Below are 18,270 nucleotides of genomic sequence, written 5' to 3'. Positions count from 1 at the left end.
TCAGGACGAAGAGAGAACTGTGACACCAAGGGCTGGGTGGGAGTGACTGCAAGAGCCCCACTCTCTGGAGATGATCCCATGATAGGCCAAGTGGGAAATGACCCCTTTCTCCTGTAAAGGCCTAAACGTGGAGATGCTCTCTCTCTCTCTTCTATGACAGTTTTAATGGGAGATGACTCCTCTCTCCTGTGATGGTCTAAATGTCTTTCTCCTATAATAGTCCAAGTGGGAGATGAGCTCTTTCTTCTGAGATGGAATAAGTGTGAAGATGACCCCTCTCTCCAATGGTACTTTTGATAAGAGATGACTCTTTCCTGGGATGGTCTAAATATCTTTCTCCTATAATAGTCCAAGTGGGAGATGAGCTCTTTCTTCTGAGATGGAATAAGTGTGAGGATGACCCCTCTCTCCAATGGTACTTTTGATAAGAGATGACTCTTTCCTGGGATGGTCTAAATGTCATGGTGACCCCTCTTCCCTATAATGGCCCCAAGTGTAAGATGACCCGTCTCTCCCATGATGGTCTAAGTCAGAGACGATCCCTCTCTCCTGAGATTGTCTAAGTGTGCTGATTCATGAACCCAAAGCTGTGGAGACTCATGCTGAGAATGTTCATCATCCCAAAAGAGCAGAGTGAGGTCCTTGAAACAGTATCTAATTCCTGAACCAAACTCCACCCACAGCTAGCCTTCCAAGGGGTATTTAGTTCATAGTGAATACATGCTATTTTGCTTAAGTCTGCTTGAATCAGGTTTTTTGGTCTCCTGAATCCAGTATATTTCTCAATCATCCTGCCCCTAAAAGAGTAGCTTTGTGCATAACCAACTATAATCCCCAGCAGCACGTGCTATAAGAGGGTCCTGACAGCAGGGCTCAGAGCCCAGAGGAGCAACTGATTCGACTGCAGAGCTCAGGGGAGGCTTCGTATGTGAGCTGGGCCTTGGGATTCTGGAAAGGAAAGCTGTGGCAGAAGGATTAGCACAAGCCCAGGCAGAGAAGTGGGCAGCACATGGCATGTACAAGAAAGTACGTGGCTTACTGGGGACTGACGAACCCTTGCTATGGGGGCGATGGGAAAGAAGGCTGGGGCTAGATTCCAAAAAGCATTCTAAGGAATTCACACTTTACTCTAAAAAAAAAAAAGTATGGGGGTTGAGGAGTGAAAAGCATTTTATAGCCAAAAAAAAAAAAAAAAAAGGAACAGTGGAAAATGGACTGGAGTGGGAAAGAGAACAGGAAACCATACCTTCATGTCTTTGTTTCTGCCTCATTCTCCCTCCAACATACCCTTCTAACAAACTAATTATAGGGAGAGAGCATTTTATTCATCTTTCTATCCCCACTGCTCAGTACAGAGGAGGTCTTAATAAATCTTTGCTACATAAGTGAAGAAGAGAAGAAACCTACAGCTTACCCATTCTCCAAGTCCAATTTACTTCAAAAGCCCCACCAGCTCACACCAATCCCCCCAGCACACCCCTGACCCCACATTCATCCCCTCTTCTTTGATCTCTTTTCCTGGTTTACTCATTCCAACCTGCACAATGAATTCCCCGCACTGTTATTTAACTGTTTCATGAGCTCCCATCTCTTCTTGCTTACTAAGAACAGCCACTGGGAAAAGAATCACATCTGCTCTTCCAGGCAGGCTGGACTCCAGGCTCTGCTCAGATCATCTACCCGCCTCAGCTCTGGGCTTCCCGGTTACTTCAAGGACCTAAACTAGGCAACACTGCACTTTAACTTAACAAGATGTTGAGTATCGACATGAAAATTAAAAATACTAGATTCCTCTCCTCCTCCCTGTTATCTAAATCTGCTTAACTTACAGCAAAATAATAACGAGTACAAGGAATAGCATGTTTAGAGCGCAGTCAGCCCTGCTTTATTATGTTACCCAGCCATCTGTGACCCTTCATTAGAGGCATTTGAGAATCTACCCTGATCACTCTGCTGAATGACAATGGCAATGCAAAAATAGTACTGTGGCTTTAAGAGCCTTGCTTCTCTCTTATGTACCTGGTCCATTTTTTTTTTTTCCTCTAACAATAAACAAATGGTCAAGTTCTGATTCTGCCTATGAGATAAACTTCCTAGACAACATTCTAGGAAATTTTGTGATGATAGGCAGACATTAAAAAAAAAAAAATGATGTGGCTGTGTACACACACACTCAAACATATGTGAATTCAGACCTAAATATTAACCGAGTCACCACCTAAAGCACCATCAGAATTCTCTATTTAGTGGAAAACCTGCTATAATAGCCCTTCTCTATCTCCTTTCAGGCTGTACCACAGTACGGTGTCATGACAAGCACTGATGGCTCTTTGGTTGAGAGAGAAAGGGATTCAATTTTATGTTTTAATTAAGTGGCAACTGAGGGATCCCATGCAGGCTTGGGCAAGGCCAGAGGCCAAGGGAGCTGCCCTGGTTTCTCCTTCGCCTTTCCTTTTTTTTTTCTCCTTAAGCATCACTGTCACCTGAGCATGCTCCCGATCTCTCTGCATTCCCACCCAGGCAATTTTGATTGCCCACGTTCTTGCCTAATTGGAATGTCATTCAATTTTCTCCGAGGTTGAGTTCTACAACCTGAGTCTGATGGGAAACACAAATTTGCTACCTGGAACTTCTTTTAATGCTTGCACAGCTCACAAATCTAAAATCCCACCTGTCTGAAGGGCAGACGACAACAGAATTGCAGAGGTAACACCATCCCACCCGTACGTTATTCTTCATGTAGAATAACCATGAAAGCTAATACTTAACAAGCTGGCCTCTATCAGGAGAATCAAATTAAACAAGCTATTCCTTCCCGGTTACACTCGCCAAGGTTTTGAGATGGGGGTTGATGGTTCAACTTCCCTCTTGCCCACAGGCGCTTCAGAATCAGGCCCCTGGATTCCCACCGGCTTGCGGTCCTGATTCGGAGATGGGTGACCACCGTCCGCCGTGCTGGGGATCTGAAGAAAGGGGCCGCCCAGAGGGGAGGACGGCGTTTCCCCGTTAAGGTTTGGAAGATGATAAAGAGACCAGAGGGGAGGCGGATGGATGTCAACGCCCGAACCCAAATTCGCGTATCACACATCAGTTTACCGAGGCAACTCTCGCAATTGCGCGAAATGCTTCGATCACAGATGCTCAGCGAAAGCCCCCCACGCAGAGGGGCCACTGCAGCCAGCCCGCGCGACCCTCCGGCGGCGGCGAGCAGGACCCACCGGCAGGTGCCCTACGCCCCGCGCCCCGCTCGGCGCGCTTACCAAGGGCCCAGGTGCAGCTCTCTTTGATGGCTTTGTACTTGCTCCCGGACGCTTCCTTCTGCAGCTTCCTTAGGATCTCTTCCATCTTGACCTTCGCCGGGGGCCGGCCGCAGACAGCAAGGGGAGCGCACGCGAGGCCCCGCGGGGACGCCGCCGCCACCGCAACCCGGCCCTGGGCGCCTAGGCTGCCGCTGCGCTCGCCCCGCTCCGACCCCGCGCGGCGGCTGATGAATCACGCCCGCTCCATGCAGCGGCCACGTCAGGCCCGGAGCCCCGCCCGCCGCCCCGCCCGCCGGGTCAGGTGCGCCCAGCGCGCGGCGACGGCCACGGCGACGGCGGGCTGGGGATCGGAGGCCGCGACTCGGCCCCGACCCCCGAGGCGGTCCCGGGGGCAGGGAGGCTCGCGGAAAGGTGGAGGTGGACGTCCTGGGCTGGCTCGCAGGCTGGGCGTTGGCCGGGCTCGGCCCAAGGGAGCGTCTGGCTGCGGCCGGCAGCGGGCGGGGAGGGGCCTCGTCGCTGCTCCCGCCACACCCCCATCCGGAGCGGGCGGAGTTGGGGCGGCCCGGCCCCGGCTCGCTGAGCTCCCAGCGCCGGGTGGCGTGGCGCCCTCTGCGTCCCGCCGTCCAGGCGCTGCTCCCTCGTTAGTGATGAGCAGCTCTTCTGGGCCATCCTCTGTGCCAGGCTCGGGCGTTACCTGTGAATAGACTGTGATTCTGCCCAACCATGTATTCCACACCATCTCACGTGTGTGTGTGTGTGTGTGTGTGTGTGTGTGTGTGTGTGTGTGTGTGTGTGTGTGTGTGTGTGTGTGTGATGAACAGCCTCCTTATACACAGGTTAAGGTACTTCCCAAAGCAACAAGATTTGGACTCGAAACACACTCTTGCATCCAAAACCCCTTTTAAAAATCTCTCTTTATTCCCTTTCCATTCCTCTGTTGACCTGAATTGTTTTCCTCTGAAGAAAAATAAAGGCGGGGGCGGGCGGGGGAGTGGCGCACAAGGGCTACGTGACTTGGGTAGGGGTGGGAGAGGTGGACAGAGAAAGCTTCAGCAATGAAGAACCTTCAGGCCGAACTTGGGAGGCGGACGCGGACGTGGGGGGCCGGATGGGGAAGGCAGTGTGAGGCAGGACCTCTACTCTTGGGAGAGCACCTGTGTTTCAAGAACTTCATGTCGGGTTCAGCGATGGGAGCCCTAGGATGGTTGCTGCAGGAAGAAAGGAGAGGAAAGCAGGAGTCTTATCTGGAGTCTCATTTTTTTTCCTGTTGTGCAAGCTGCGGTTGGGAACTAAGAAAGGATTTTAAGCATTTTCGTTGTTCTTTAGAAATGTAACTGGTGGTAGTGAGGAAGTTACATTTCAGAGGAGTAGACTGGCAGCTGGGAAAGGAGTAAGAAGATTCTGCAGTAATCTAGAAATAAGTTAAGCCGATGATAGATGGAAAGGAACAGAGGAAAATATAGCAAGAGATATTTAAGGTGTCGAAGCAGTAGGATTTACTGACTGATCGAGGTAGTAACATATGGGATAACTTCCAGGTTTTTTGTTTGGGAAAATGGGAGGATGGTGGCCCCATCCTCTAAGTTAAAGAAGAGAGGAAGAGAAGGGTTTGGAATCCAGGGGGTATATGAGTTCAGTTTTGAACACGTTTAGGTTGAAATGGTAATGAGATACCATAAGGTGTCTTGTTTATGGGCAGGAACTCAGGACAGGGCTCCGAGATAGAAATGAGGATTTGAAACCATCAAGTATTGATAATTGTTGATGCCTAGGATTTGGCAAAGGTTGCTGGGAGGCAGTGGATCAAATGGGAAGAGCAGGAGGCCAGAGAGGAAATTGGGGGCCTCTTACCCTCAAATGATGGTCAGAGGAGCAAGTGCCCTCAGAGGAGGCTGAGAAGGAGCAGTTAGAAACCCGCAGTGCGGGAAGGAGGGCAGCCAGGAGAGGGAGTGTCGCAGGAGGGTGTCCAACAGATGGGGTGCGTTCAGACTGCTGCTTAAGCCCTCTTGGTAGTGAGGAGGCAAAACTTGCAAAGTGTAGCCCCCTAGGGACCCTTCTCCTCACATCCACACACCTTATGAAACCATCATTTGAAGAAGTGTTTCCAGTGCTAAAAAAAAAAAGTTCAAAAACACTGTAGTCGATAATATAATTATGTTAGACTACATTGTTAACTATTTGGAAATATACATAGAGAGAGAGATCACAACTTTATACTATATAGAGAAATAAATTACAAATGTGTTAATGTGTTAAAGAGTTAAATTTAAGAACTGAACCATAGAAGGTTTAGAAGAAAATGTAAGTGAATATACTTATCTTAATGCATTAAGATTATTTCTAATAAACCAGCTAAGGAAGAAACTGAAAGGCAAACAGATTTGACTATTTCAATATGTAGAAGCTTTACGTCAAAAGTTCCGTACAAAAAATGAAAAGCAAATGACATTCTGAGGAGCAGATCGAAAAGAGAGTAACTCACCTTTTAATTTTATGTGTAGTTATGTTTTTTACTCTTTTTAAGATTATTATCTTTATAATTAAAAACAAATTCACTTAAGCTATACACCAGAAAAATAATATTTCAGAGATAAAATGATTCAATAGCTTTGTAAAAAAGCTTTTACAAAGTATTAAAAAAAACAGATGCACACTTTAAAACAGTAGGCAATAATATGAAGTCATTTCACAGAGGAATAAATACAAATGACACAACCTATGAAAAGTGTTCAAGCAACTACTAATCAAAAGGGCACAAAATCTTTCAATAAAAGGTGATTTTCTTTTTAATAAAATTGGCTAAGAGGTTTAAAATACTATTGCCTGGTGTTAGTAAGGAGCTGGCCAATTAGGTCCTCTCATGTTATGGGTGCTGGTGGAAGGATAACTTGGTACCCATTCCTGGAGGGATTCTGAATGTGTTTATAGCAGAGGTATGGCTCCAACCCAGAAATCCCACTTTTAGAAATTCATCTTAAGCAAGTGGATAAAGGTTTTGTTTTGGTTTTTTTCCACAAGGATTTCAGTGTGTCATTCAATTATCTTTAAAAATTGAAAACTATCTAAATGTCCAGCAACAGAAATGGATGAATAATTGATGATGTATGTATCCATAAAGCAGCACAGTGTATAGCCTTTAAGATCAATGCAGGAGAGGAATATTGAATGACATGAAAAGCAGTTTCTACTTTATAGTTAAATGAAATAGAAGGTTGTAAAATGCTATGTACTTCTTTGCGCTAAATGAGCCCCATTTTATTATTTAAATATTTGATATGGATGTACATATGTTTTAAAATATGTACATATATATAAATGGAAAATAAACATAAACTATTAACAGTGCTTATCTCTGATGGGGTTATAGGTGAGTTTACTTCTTCCTTGAACATTTTTACTTTTATGATTGCAAATTATTTTTTTTAAGTGGTGGGAAAATGAAATAAAAGTAGTATCCGGGCAACAAGGTCAATGGCCACAGAGGACAAAGATAAACACAAAAAAGGATTAAATGGATGTGAGAGTTTAGTCAGGAAGCCTGCCCCAGAAGAATAATGAGGGCAGAATCTGGTTGCAGTGGATTAAGAGCAGGTAGAAACACATGTCTAAATAACCCACTCAAGATATTGGCTGTGAAGGAAAGTAAGAGTAGAATAGTTAAAAGACCTTTGTTTTAAAAAAATGTCAACTCACAGCAAAAAATGTCCTGAATCCACCCAGTATACACATAGGTACATGTATAGCTAGATTAAAAAACTGAAACAGGGCTTCCCTGGTGGCGCAATGGTTGGGAGTCCGCCTGCTGATGCAGGGAACATGGGTTCGTGCCCCGGTCCAGGAGGATCCCACATGCAGTGCAGTGGCTGGGCCCGTGAGCCATGGCCGCTGGGCCTGCGTGTCCGGAGCCTGTGCTCTGTGACGGGAGAGGCCACAGCGGTGAGAGGCCTGCGTACCACAGAAAAGAAAAAAAAAAAAAAAAAAACTGAAACAAAAATTTTATTTCTAGAAAAATACTTACTGTTAAATAAAATAGAATTACTATTAAATATGATTTTTATGCATTGTTGCAGGCACACTTACCCATTTGGAAATTCAATCCAGGTTGGAGACATGAACACGATGCTACATGCGTAACACAGGTGCTTTGTGCTTTGATGTCTATTTCTTTCCACTGTTTTTAGTTATGTTGGTTAAAAACTGGTTCACACACGAATAAGTGGTGTGGATGCTATTAATAACAATATACTCTACTTAGCGATAGAAATTGCAAATTTCAGTGAAGTCTTCTTTAATCTTAATCTAAAATGGTGATAAACTTATAATCATTCTTCAAGATATTTGAATAACAAAGTATTAGTAATTAGTTTCCTTCTTTGGGCATCAACTTTAACTCAAATATGCATCTGGGATTTTAAAAAACAAATGGATTTTTTATCTAAATGCTTTTCCTTGATATTTCAAATTTCTTTTTTGGAAATGTTTGAAGTTTCAAACAAATACTCGCAATATTATTAGTATCTTTCATTTTATTCCATTCAAAATGTTTTCATTAATAATGTTCTCTTCCTGTGTTGCAAAATGCTGAGGACATATAGTAACCACAGTGATTACTTAAAATGTATTTTGTAACTGTTGGATATCGTCAACATCTTGAAATATATTTTTACTTTTTCCCTATAGATCCAAATTCAGTTAATTAAAAATGTCAAAAAAAATCTAGTTATATGTGCCAATTTTGTTACTGAAACATCATCTCCAAAAATGTTAGCCAAAGGAGATTGCTTTTAAACAGAAAAATGTTTTTTAGTTCATATAACTTAATTAGTATTTTCCTCATAGCAATCAATTACTCCAGTATGATATAACATATGCACATATTATTCAATGGAAAGGCTAACAAAGATCCAACAATACAGTGGTTTACAGAACACAGACTTTTATTTCTCGCTTAAATTAAGTCCTGAGTTGGTGGTGCAGGTTGATACAGCAGTTCCAGGTGATCATTCAAGGACCATGTACCTTACATTTTACTCCTCTACCATCCTAGAGCAAGTTGTTCTCGTCTGTGTGACAAAGGATGGGTCCTAGGCAGGTTGTGCTCTAGTTCACAGGAAGAGGAAGAGAGAGTAAAGGAGTCCAGGTCTCAGATGTAGATGTCACACAAATCCATTTTCCTATATTCCATTGGTGAAGACAGTTGCAGAGACACACCTGGGTACAATATAGTCCGTCTGTGCCCCCAGGACCCCTGCCACAGCTCTGTTCCTGTGGCAGAGAGAGGAGGATTTGGTGGGTGACAGCTAATCTCAGCCACACCTTGAATTTCTGAACAAAGCACATCAAAAAGTGCTTTCTCTTAATGAAATCAAACAACTATGATTGGTTTTCAAGAGATTCAGTAAAGACTCAGTAGAATCCTTAAGATGCCAAATCTTTACAATGTGTGAAACAGTAATTCCAAATAGTAAAGTAGATGGTAATTTCTAATAATATTTTAAATTACTTTGTTATATTTCCTGGTCATATTTACTTCTGAATCACTTGCAATTCTGTTACAATTTACCAGTTTAATTTATGTTTTCCAAATAATATATTTTTCTAATTTTATCAGGTTACTTAAACCAGTTATGGATTAGGTTAAATTTAAACAACACAATAAATCCTTTATAAAAATTGTCTTGTCATATACATTTGGCGTAAACTGAAAGTATATTAGTGCTTTTGTTAAGTAGAGTCACATAACCTATGTCTGCTCACATCGGCCTAATAAGTATTAATTCTATTCTATATGTCCTATAGAACCACAAATGTGTTTAAGAGAATGTCTTATCACTTAGAAGTATATTTTTAAATTTCTCAGCTGATTTATCATTAAGAATCATATTCACCATGTCCATGTATGCTGAGAATAGTTTTTTCAGTAACTATGTGAGTAATTTTCTCTCTCGCCACACATATGCAATTAAATATGATAGTAATATTTTTTCATTAACTGACCTGAAATAGTGTTGACAAATTTATGTCTTTTTTCCTTTCTTTGAAAATATTTGAGGGCCTTACCAACCAGTTTGGCTTGTATTTCCAAGTTTATATGTGTGTGTACAAACTTAAGCTTTCATTTGCAAAAATATTACAAATAATAAAGTTTCAATGGTGTTGAGCATTTGACAAACTATATTTAATCTTTATTAAACAGACTAATTGATTTTACAATCCACTAATGGGTAGAGAACTGAAATTTGAAAAACACCAGACCAGCAGGAGATTTGATGGAAAGCATATTATACAGAAAAAAAGACATAAAGGCAGAAGCTGAAGAGGTCGGAGGTAGCCAGCCTAATGGGTGAAACAAGTATTCTAAGAATATAGGGAAGATGGTATTTAGAGTACAGACAGAGTCGTTGGTCCAGTTAGGGGATGAAGGGCAATCTTCAGACAAGGAGGGGAAGCCAGGAGACTGAGTTTTGATAGTGTTTAGTTTGTTGATGTGGGGACAGGAATTTGTGGGAGCTACACCTGATAGCTTCTGCTTTTCTTGTGAATTAGGAAGACATTTATTGAGTGTAGGAGGAGAAGTGAATAGACAGAGGACCAAAAGTTTGGAAAAGGGAAAGAGAGATGACTAAGAATGCATAGAAGACTTCCTTGAAGTATTGAGAGCCTTAGTCTCTGAACCTAAATGTCTATGAACATTTAGGAAGCAGTCCCAATTCAGCAAAATTTCCAAGTCTGGTAATACCTAGTGAATTTGCTATTGCCTCAAATGCTGATCACAAAGGTTGATGGTGCTAAATCCATATTTCCAGCTCAAATCTCCCTTCCAAACTTATTTTACCTGATATTCAAATCATTGACCTTTTCACTTACTCTGATGCCTAACTCACAGTATATTAATGAGACTTGTTTGCAACATCATTTAACCCAAATATGCACCGGTATAATCTAAAAGTAAAATAACCTTATTTTTGGGTTAAATTCAATTTTGTATTAAATTCAGCCTAGGAAAATAGCATTTAATTTGAAGATGGTTTATAAAATCATTTGTGATCTTGAGCATTTAAAAGGGTAAATTATTTTTTATTAGAGAAATGCAAAACTACAATGAGGTATCACCTCACACCAGTCAGAATGGCCATAATAAAAAATCTACAAACAACAAATGCTGGAGAGGGTATGGAGAAAAGGGAACCCTCCTGCACTATTGGTGGGAATGTAAACTGATACAGCCACTATGGAGAACAGTATGGAGGTTCCTTAAAAATCTAAAAATAGAACTATCATATGACCCAGCAATCCCACTACTGGGCATATACCCTGAGAAAACCATAATTCAAAACGAGTCATGTACCACAATGTTCATTGCAGCTCTATTTACAATAGCCAGGACATGGAAGCAACTTAAGTGTCCATCGACAGATGAATGGATAAAGAAGATGTGGCACATATATACAATGGAATGTTACTTAGCCATAAAAAAAAAACAAAATTGAGTTATTTGTAGTGAGGTGGATGGACCTAGAGACTGTCATACAGAGTGAAGTAAGTCAGAAAGAGAAAAATAAATACCGTATGCTAACACATATATATGGAATTAAAAAAAAAAGTTCTGAAGAACCTAGGAGCAGGACAGGAATAAAGACCCAGAGGTAGAGAATGGACTTGAGGATATGGGGAGGGGGAAGGGTAAGCTGGGATGAAGGGAGAGAGTGGCATTGACATATATACACTACCAAATAAAAAATAGATAGCTAGTGGGAAGCAGCCACATAGCACAGGGGATCAGCTCGGTGCTTTGTGACCACCTAGAGGGATGGGATAGGGAAGATGGGAGGGAGATGCAAGAGGAAGGAGGTATATGTATATGTATAGCAGATTCACTTTGTTATAAAGCAGAAACTAACACATCATTGTAAAGCAATTATACTCCAATAAAGATGTTAAAAAAAAGTAAATGATTTTTAATACATTTTAAGTAATTTATATAATATATAGTGTACCCTTGTATAAGGATAAAAATTAAATACGCAAAATAGATAATATTAATAATTAATAAAATTGAAAAATGATTCCTTTATTTGTAAAACAGTTTTCTATTTTAGTAATAATTAGTATGTACTTCAATGTGATACATTTGGACTTTTGCTTCTGGCTATGATAACAGCAGCTTATATTGGAACAAACTTACTGTTGAAAGCAATTGTAAAACTGTATTTAAAAAATTAAAAGCATTGTTTGAAGGCATCAAAAGCAACCAAAACTGCCAGGACTTGAAGGGCCAAGATCCTAGAGTGAAGGGGAATGCACAAAAGTGAGCCAGTTGTTTACAGTTACTTTTTCCCTTTGGAGCACTTGCTAGTTCACATCATAGCACATAGAGGCCAAGCTGAAAATGGTAGTCTAGAGATGCGAGAGTTCTCAAGGTATGGGATGATGAAAATTGTAGTTCTGAGTTATTAAGGCAATTAGAACATGAGGAAACAAGGTGGTAGGGAAAGGGGAATCACACAAACTTAAGGCTACATAAAATTATATATAACATTATAAACAATAAAATAAATAACCCCAAAAAGCTTGACACCTACTCATTAAGAAAAATTTTAATGAACAGCCTTTCTCATAGTCGTGATAAATCTGTGTGTGTAGATGTGTATATGTATGTGTAAATATTGGTATAGTTTTATGCAAATGAGGTAACATTATACATGTTCTTATACATTCTGCCTCTTTTCACTCAATGTTTTGTCACAGACAAGTCTTCCTTTTTAATGGCTGCTTATTATTCCTGTTGTATGACTCAATCTATATTGTTGGTTCCAGATTTTACTATTATAAAGAAGACTTCAATGAACATTTAGTTATTATATTACTTCCCTACCTCCGTACATACCTTCCTAGAGTAAACTCCTAGAAGTGGAAGTGCTGAGTCAAAAAGCATACACAGTAAAAGGGTTTGACAACTTATTGCCAGAATATGATCAAGGTACACAGATATCTGTTTCCACAAACAGTGCAGGAAAGAACCAGTATTGCTATTCTTCAGCATCACAATGTATTGAAAATTCCTCAGAAGGTTAGAGAAAGAGCCCTACAGCATATTATGGAAGCATTTATTATTCCTCAACAATGTGTCCATTTGAGATTCTGATTCCGAAGCAAGCACCAAAAAGAAGGACGGGACATAGACACGAGATAAGAATGTTCCAGTCACCACTTCTATTCAGCTGTATACTGACTAAATATCTCAGGCAGCACAATGAAACAAGAAAAAAAGTACAAGAATTAGAAAAGGAATAAATGAAATAGTCATTATTTGTAGGTGATATAACTATTTACAAGGAAAATCTAAAAGAATCTACAGATAAATTTTCAGAAATAATAAGGGTTTAGCAAGATTTCTAGATGTAGTATTAATATAAAGAGACAGTTGCATTTCTGTTCACGAGCAAAACCCTCCAAAATTTAGTAGCATAAAATAATATAAAGCATCTAGGAATAAATATAAGAAAATGTGTGCAAGTCCTTTGTTCAGAATACTCCAAGTCTTTACTGAAGAATTTTAAGGAGATCCAAGAAAATGGAGAGATATACCTCATTTGTATAAAGAAGATGAAATATTGGGTAATAAGCAATTCCAGTGAAATTCCCAACAGGTGTTTTCATGGAGCAGAAATGGATGACTTTAAAATTCATTTGGCCCCTTTGTCATAAATTAATTGAGCATATGTGTGTTGGTTTATTTCTGGGCTCTTTACTTTGTTCCATTGATCTATATGTCTATTTTTATGCCAATACCATACTGTTTTAATTACTATAGCTTTGAATATAGCTAAAGTAATATAGCCAAGAATGTACAATGGGGTAAGTATGGTCTCTTCAATAAATGGGTTGGGAAAACTGAACAATGACATGCAGAAGAATGAAACTCAACCACTATCTTACACCATGCACAAAAATTAACTAAAAATGAATCAGAGGGTTTCCCTGGTGGCGCAGTGGTTGAGAGTCCGCCTGCCGATGCAGGGGACACGGGTTCGTGCCCCGGTCTGGGAAGATCCCACATGCCACAGAGTGGCTGGGCCCATGAGCCATGGCCACTGGGCCTGCATGTCCGGAGCCTGTGCTCCGCAATGGGAGAGGCCACAGCAGTGAGAGGCCCACATACCACAAAAAAAAAAAAAAAAAAAAAAAAAAAGAATTAGAGATTTGACATCAGACCTGAAGCCATAAAACTCCTAGAAGAAAACATAGGCAATAAGCACCTTAATGTATGCCTTGGCAATGATTTTTTGAATCTGACACCAAAAGCAAAAGCAACAAAAGCAAAAATAAACATGTAGGACTACATCAAACTAAAAAGCTTCTACCCAGCAAAGGAAACTATCAACAAAGTGAAAAGGCAACCTACTGAATGGGAAAAAATATTTGCAAATTATACACCTGTTAAGGGGCTAACAAGAAAAATACACAAAAGTTCATACAACTCAATTGCAAAAAAATTCAATTAAAAAGTTGGCAGAAGGTCTGAATAAACGTTTTTCCAAAGAAAACACACAGATGGCTAACAGGTACATGAAAAGATGCTGAACATCATTGATCATCAGGAAAATGCAGATGAAAACCACAATGAGATATCACTTTACACATTTTAGAATGGCTATTATCAAAAAGACAAGAAATAATAAGTGTTGACGAGGATGTGGAGAAAACGGAACGCTTATGCACTGTTGGTGGGAATGTAAATTGGTGCAGCCACTGTGGAAACCATTTTGGACATTCCCCAAAAATTAAAAAATAAAACTACCATACAATGCATCAATTCCACTTCTTGGTAGTTGTCTGAAGAAAATAAAAACACTAATTCAACAAGATATATGAACCACCATGTTCACTGCAGCATTATTTACAATAGGCAAAACATGGAAATAACCTAAGTGTCCACTAGTGGGTGAATGGATAAAGAAGATGTGGTATATATACACAATGGAATATTATTCAGCCATAAAAAAGAATGAAACTCGCCATCTGTGACAATATGGATGGACCTCAAGGGCATTACACTAAGTAAAATAAGTCAGACAGAGAGAGACAATTACCATAGGATCTCACTCACTTATACGTGCAATCTAAAAAGAGCCCCAAAACAAAAACCATCAAGCTCATAGATATAGAGAACAGATTGGTGGTTGCCAGAGGTGGGGGGTGGGGTGGGGTGGGAGAAATGTGTGAAAATTTTAAAAAAATAAAAATAAGTTTAAAAAAGAAAATAAAGGGACTTTGTAAGATCTTATGATCAAATTAAAGGAAAAGGTTTTAAGTTTAATTAGCTATGCATATTGCTATAAAAACCAATATCAAAAAGAAATCAGTCTTGAGATTAGGAACCAAGATGGTGGAGTAGAAGGATCTGTTCTCACTCCCTCTTGCGAAAACAACAGAATCACAACTAGCTGCTGGACAATCATTGACAGGAAGACACTGGAACTCACCAAAAAAAGACACCCCACATCCAAAGACAAAGGAGAAGCCACAATGAGACAGTAGGTGGGGCGCAATCACAGTAAAATCAAATCCCATAACTGCTGGGTGGGTGACTCACAGACTGGAGAACACTTATAAAACAGAAGTCCACCCACTGGAGTGAAGGTTCTGAGCCCCACGTCAGGTTCCCAACCTGGGGGTCCAGCAACGAGAGGAGGAATTCCTAGAGAATCAGACTTGAAGGCTAGTGGGATTTGACTACAGGATTTCGACAGGACTGTGGGAAACAGAGACTCCACTCTTGGAAGGCACACACACAGTAGTGTGTGCATCAGGACCCAGGGGAAGGAGTAGTGACCCCAGGGGAGACTGAACCAGACCTACCTGCTAGTGTTGGAGGGTCTCCTGCAGAGGTGGGGGGTGGCTGTGGCTCACTGTGGCGACAAGGACACTGGCAGCAGAAGATCTGGGTAGTACTCCTTGCGTGAGACCTCCCAGAGCCTGCCATTGGGCTCACTAAAGAGCCCGGGTAAGCTTCAGTGTTGGGTTGCCTCAGGCCAAACAACCAACAGGGAGGGAACCCAGCCCCACCCATCAGCAGTCAATCGGATTAAAGTTTTACTGAGTTCTGCCCACCAGAGCAAGAGTCATCTCTACCCACGACCAGTACCTCCCATCAGGAAACTTGCACAAGCCTCTTAGATAGCCTCATCCACCAGAGGGCAGACAGCAGAAGCAAGAACTACAATCCTGCAGCCTGTGGAAAAAAAACCACATTCACAGAGAGATAGACAAAATGAAAAGGCAGAGGGCTATGTACCACATGAAGGAACAAGACAAAACCCCAGAAAAACAACTAAATGAAGTGGAGATAGGCAACCTTCCAGAAAAAGAATTCAGAATAAGGATAGTGAAGATGATCCAGGACCTCAGGAAAAGAATGGAGGCAAAGATCTAGAAGATGCAAGAAATGTTTAACAAAGACCTAGAAGAATTAATGAACAAACAAACAGAGATGAACAATACAATAACTGAAATGAAAACTACACTAGAAGGAATCAATAGCAGAATAACTGAGGCAGAAAAACGGATAAGTGACCTGGAAGACAGAATGGTGGAATTCACTGCTGCGGAACAGAATAAAGAAAGAAGAATGAAAAGAAATGAAGACAGCCTAAGTGACCTCTGGGACAACATTAAATGCAACAACATTCGCATTATAGGGGTCCCAGAAGGAGAAGAGAGAGAGAAAGGACCCAATATTTGGAGAGATTATAGTCGAAAACTTCCCTAACATGGGAAAGGAAATAGCCACCCAAGTCCAGGAAGCGCAGCAAGTCCCATACAGGATAAACCCAAGGAGAAACACGCTGAGACACATAGTAATGAAACTTAAAGTGATGAAAGGGAAGAAACTACAGCCAAGATTACTCTACCGGCAAAGATCTCATTCAGACTCGATGGAGAAATCAAAAGCTTTACAGACAAGCAAAAGCTAAGAGAATTCAGCACCACCAAACCAGCCCTACAACAAATGATAAAGGAACTTCTCTAAGTGGGAAACACAAGAGAAGAAAAGGGCCTACAAAAACAAAACCACAACAATTAAGAAAATGGTCATAGGAACATACATATCGATAATTACCTTAAACGTGAATGGATTAAATGCTCCAACCAAAGACACAGGCTTGCTGAATGGATACAAAAACAAGACCCATATATATGCTGTCTAAAACAGACCCACTTCAGACATAGAGACACATACAGACTGAAAGTGAGGGGATGGAAAAAGATATTCCATGAAAATGGAAATCAAAAGAAAGCTGGAGTAGCTATATTCATATCAGGTAAAATAGACTTTAAATTAAAGAATGTTACAAGAGACAAGGAAGGACACTACATAATGATCATGGGATCAATCCAAGAAGAAGATAAAACAATTATAAATATATATGCACTTAACATAGGAGCACCTCAATATATAAGGCAACTGCTAACAGCTATAAAAGAGGAAATCAAGGGCTTCCCTGGTGGCACAGTGGTTGAGAGTCCGCCTGCCGATACAGGGGACACGGGTTCGTGCCCTGGTCCGGGAAGATCCCACATGCCATGGAGCGGCTGGGTCCGTGAGCCATGGCCACTGAGCCTGCGTGTTCAGAGCCTGTGCTCTGCAACGGGAGAGGCAGCAACAGTGAGAGGCCCGCGTACCACAGAAAAAAAGAGGAAATCGACAGTAACACAATATTAGTGGGAGACTTTAACACCTCACTTCAATGGACAGATCATCCAAAATGAAAATAAATAAGGAAACAGACGTTTTACATGACACAAGAGACCAGATAGATTTAATTGATATTTATAGGACATTCCATCCAAAAACAGCAGATTACACTTTCTTCTCAAGTGTGCATGGAACATTCTCCAGGATAGATCACATGTTGGGTCAGAAATCAAGCCTCAGTAAATATAAGAAAATTGAAATCATATCAAGCATCTTTTCTGACCACAACACTATGAGATTAGAAATGAATTACAGGGGAAAAAAACATAAAAAACACAAACACATGGAGGCTAAACAATACGTTACTAAATAACCAAGAAAACACTGAAGAAATCAAAGAGGAAATCAAAAAATACCTAGAGACAAATGACAATGAAAACACGACAATCCAAAACCTATGGGATGCAGCAAAAGCAGTTCTAAGAGAGAAGTTAATAGCTATACAAGCCTACCTCAAGAAACAAGAAAAATTTCAGGTAAACAATCTAACCCTACACCTAAAAGAACTAGAGAAAGAAGAACAAACAAAACCCAAAGTTAGCAGAAGGAAAAAAATCATATAGATCAGAGCAGAAATTAATGAAATAGAAACAATGAAAACAATAGCAAACATAAATAAAACTAAAACTGGTTCTTTGAGAAGATAAACAAAATTGATAAACCATTAGCCAGACTTATCAAGAAAAAGAAGGAGAGGACTCAAATCAATAAAAATAGAAATGAAAATGGAGAAGTTACAACAGACATCGCAGAAATACAAAGCATCCTAAGAGACTACTACAAGCAACTCTATCCCAATAAAATGGACAACCTGGAAGAAATGGACAAATTCTTAGAAAGGTATAACCTTCCAAGACTGAATCAGGAAGAAAGAGAAAATATGAACAGACAAATCACAAGTAATGAAATTGAAACTGTGATTAAAAATTTTCCGACAAACAAAAGTCCAGGACCAGACGGCTTCACAGGTGAATTCTGTCAAACATTTAGAGAAGAGCTAACACCCATCCTTCTCAAACTCTTCCAAAAAATTGCAGAGGAAGGAACACTCCCAAACTCATTCTATGAGGCCACCATCACCCTGATACAAACCAGACAAAGATACTACAAAAAAAGAATATTACAGACCAATACCACTGATGAATAGAGATGCAAATATCCTCAACAAAATACTAGCAAACAGAATCCAACAACACATTAAAAGGATCATACACCATGATCAAGTGGACTTTATTCGAGGGATGCAAGGAT

The 18,270-nt window shown here is 40.5% G+C and overlaps 1 protein-coding gene and 1 long non-coding RNA gene across 3 annotated transcripts in view; both read right to left on the bottom strand.

Moving 5' to 3' along the window:
• The window catches only part of ARFGEF3 (ARFGEF family member 3), a 191,558-nt gene extending 187,739 nt beyond the window's left edge, over positions 1-3,819 (bottom strand). The window contains exon 1 of one of the 2 annotated variants that reach the window (XM_033867776.2): positions 3,261-3,819. In XM_033867776.2, coding sequence (XP_033723667.1) covers positions 3,261-3,345 — 85 coding nt within the window. In that variant the 5' untranslated portion in view covers positions 3,346-3,819. The remainder of the gene's footprint in view (positions 1-3,260) is intronic. The other variant, XM_073789656.1, reaches the window with a different exon arrangement.
• A 4,303-nt stretch (positions 3,820-8,122) lies between these two features.
• Positions 8,123-18,270, bottom strand: part of LOC141276031 (uncharacterized) — a 104,317-nt gene continuing 94,169 nt past the window's right edge. Inside the window, exon 4 of the long non-coding RNA XR_012324878.1 lies at positions 8,123-8,525. This is a non-coding gene — a long non-coding RNA (uncharacterized lncRNA). The remainder of the gene's footprint in view (positions 8,526-18,270) is intronic.

Source organism: Tursiops truncatus, chromosome 12 (genome assembly GCF_011762595.2).
Source record: "Tursiops truncatus isolate mTurTru1 chromosome 12, mTurTru1.mat.Y, whole genome shotgun sequence".
NCBI lineage: Eukaryota > Metazoa > Chordata > Mammalia > Artiodactyla > Delphinidae > Tursiops > Tursiops truncatus.
This window is presented reverse-complemented; position numbering and strand designations above follow the sequence as displayed.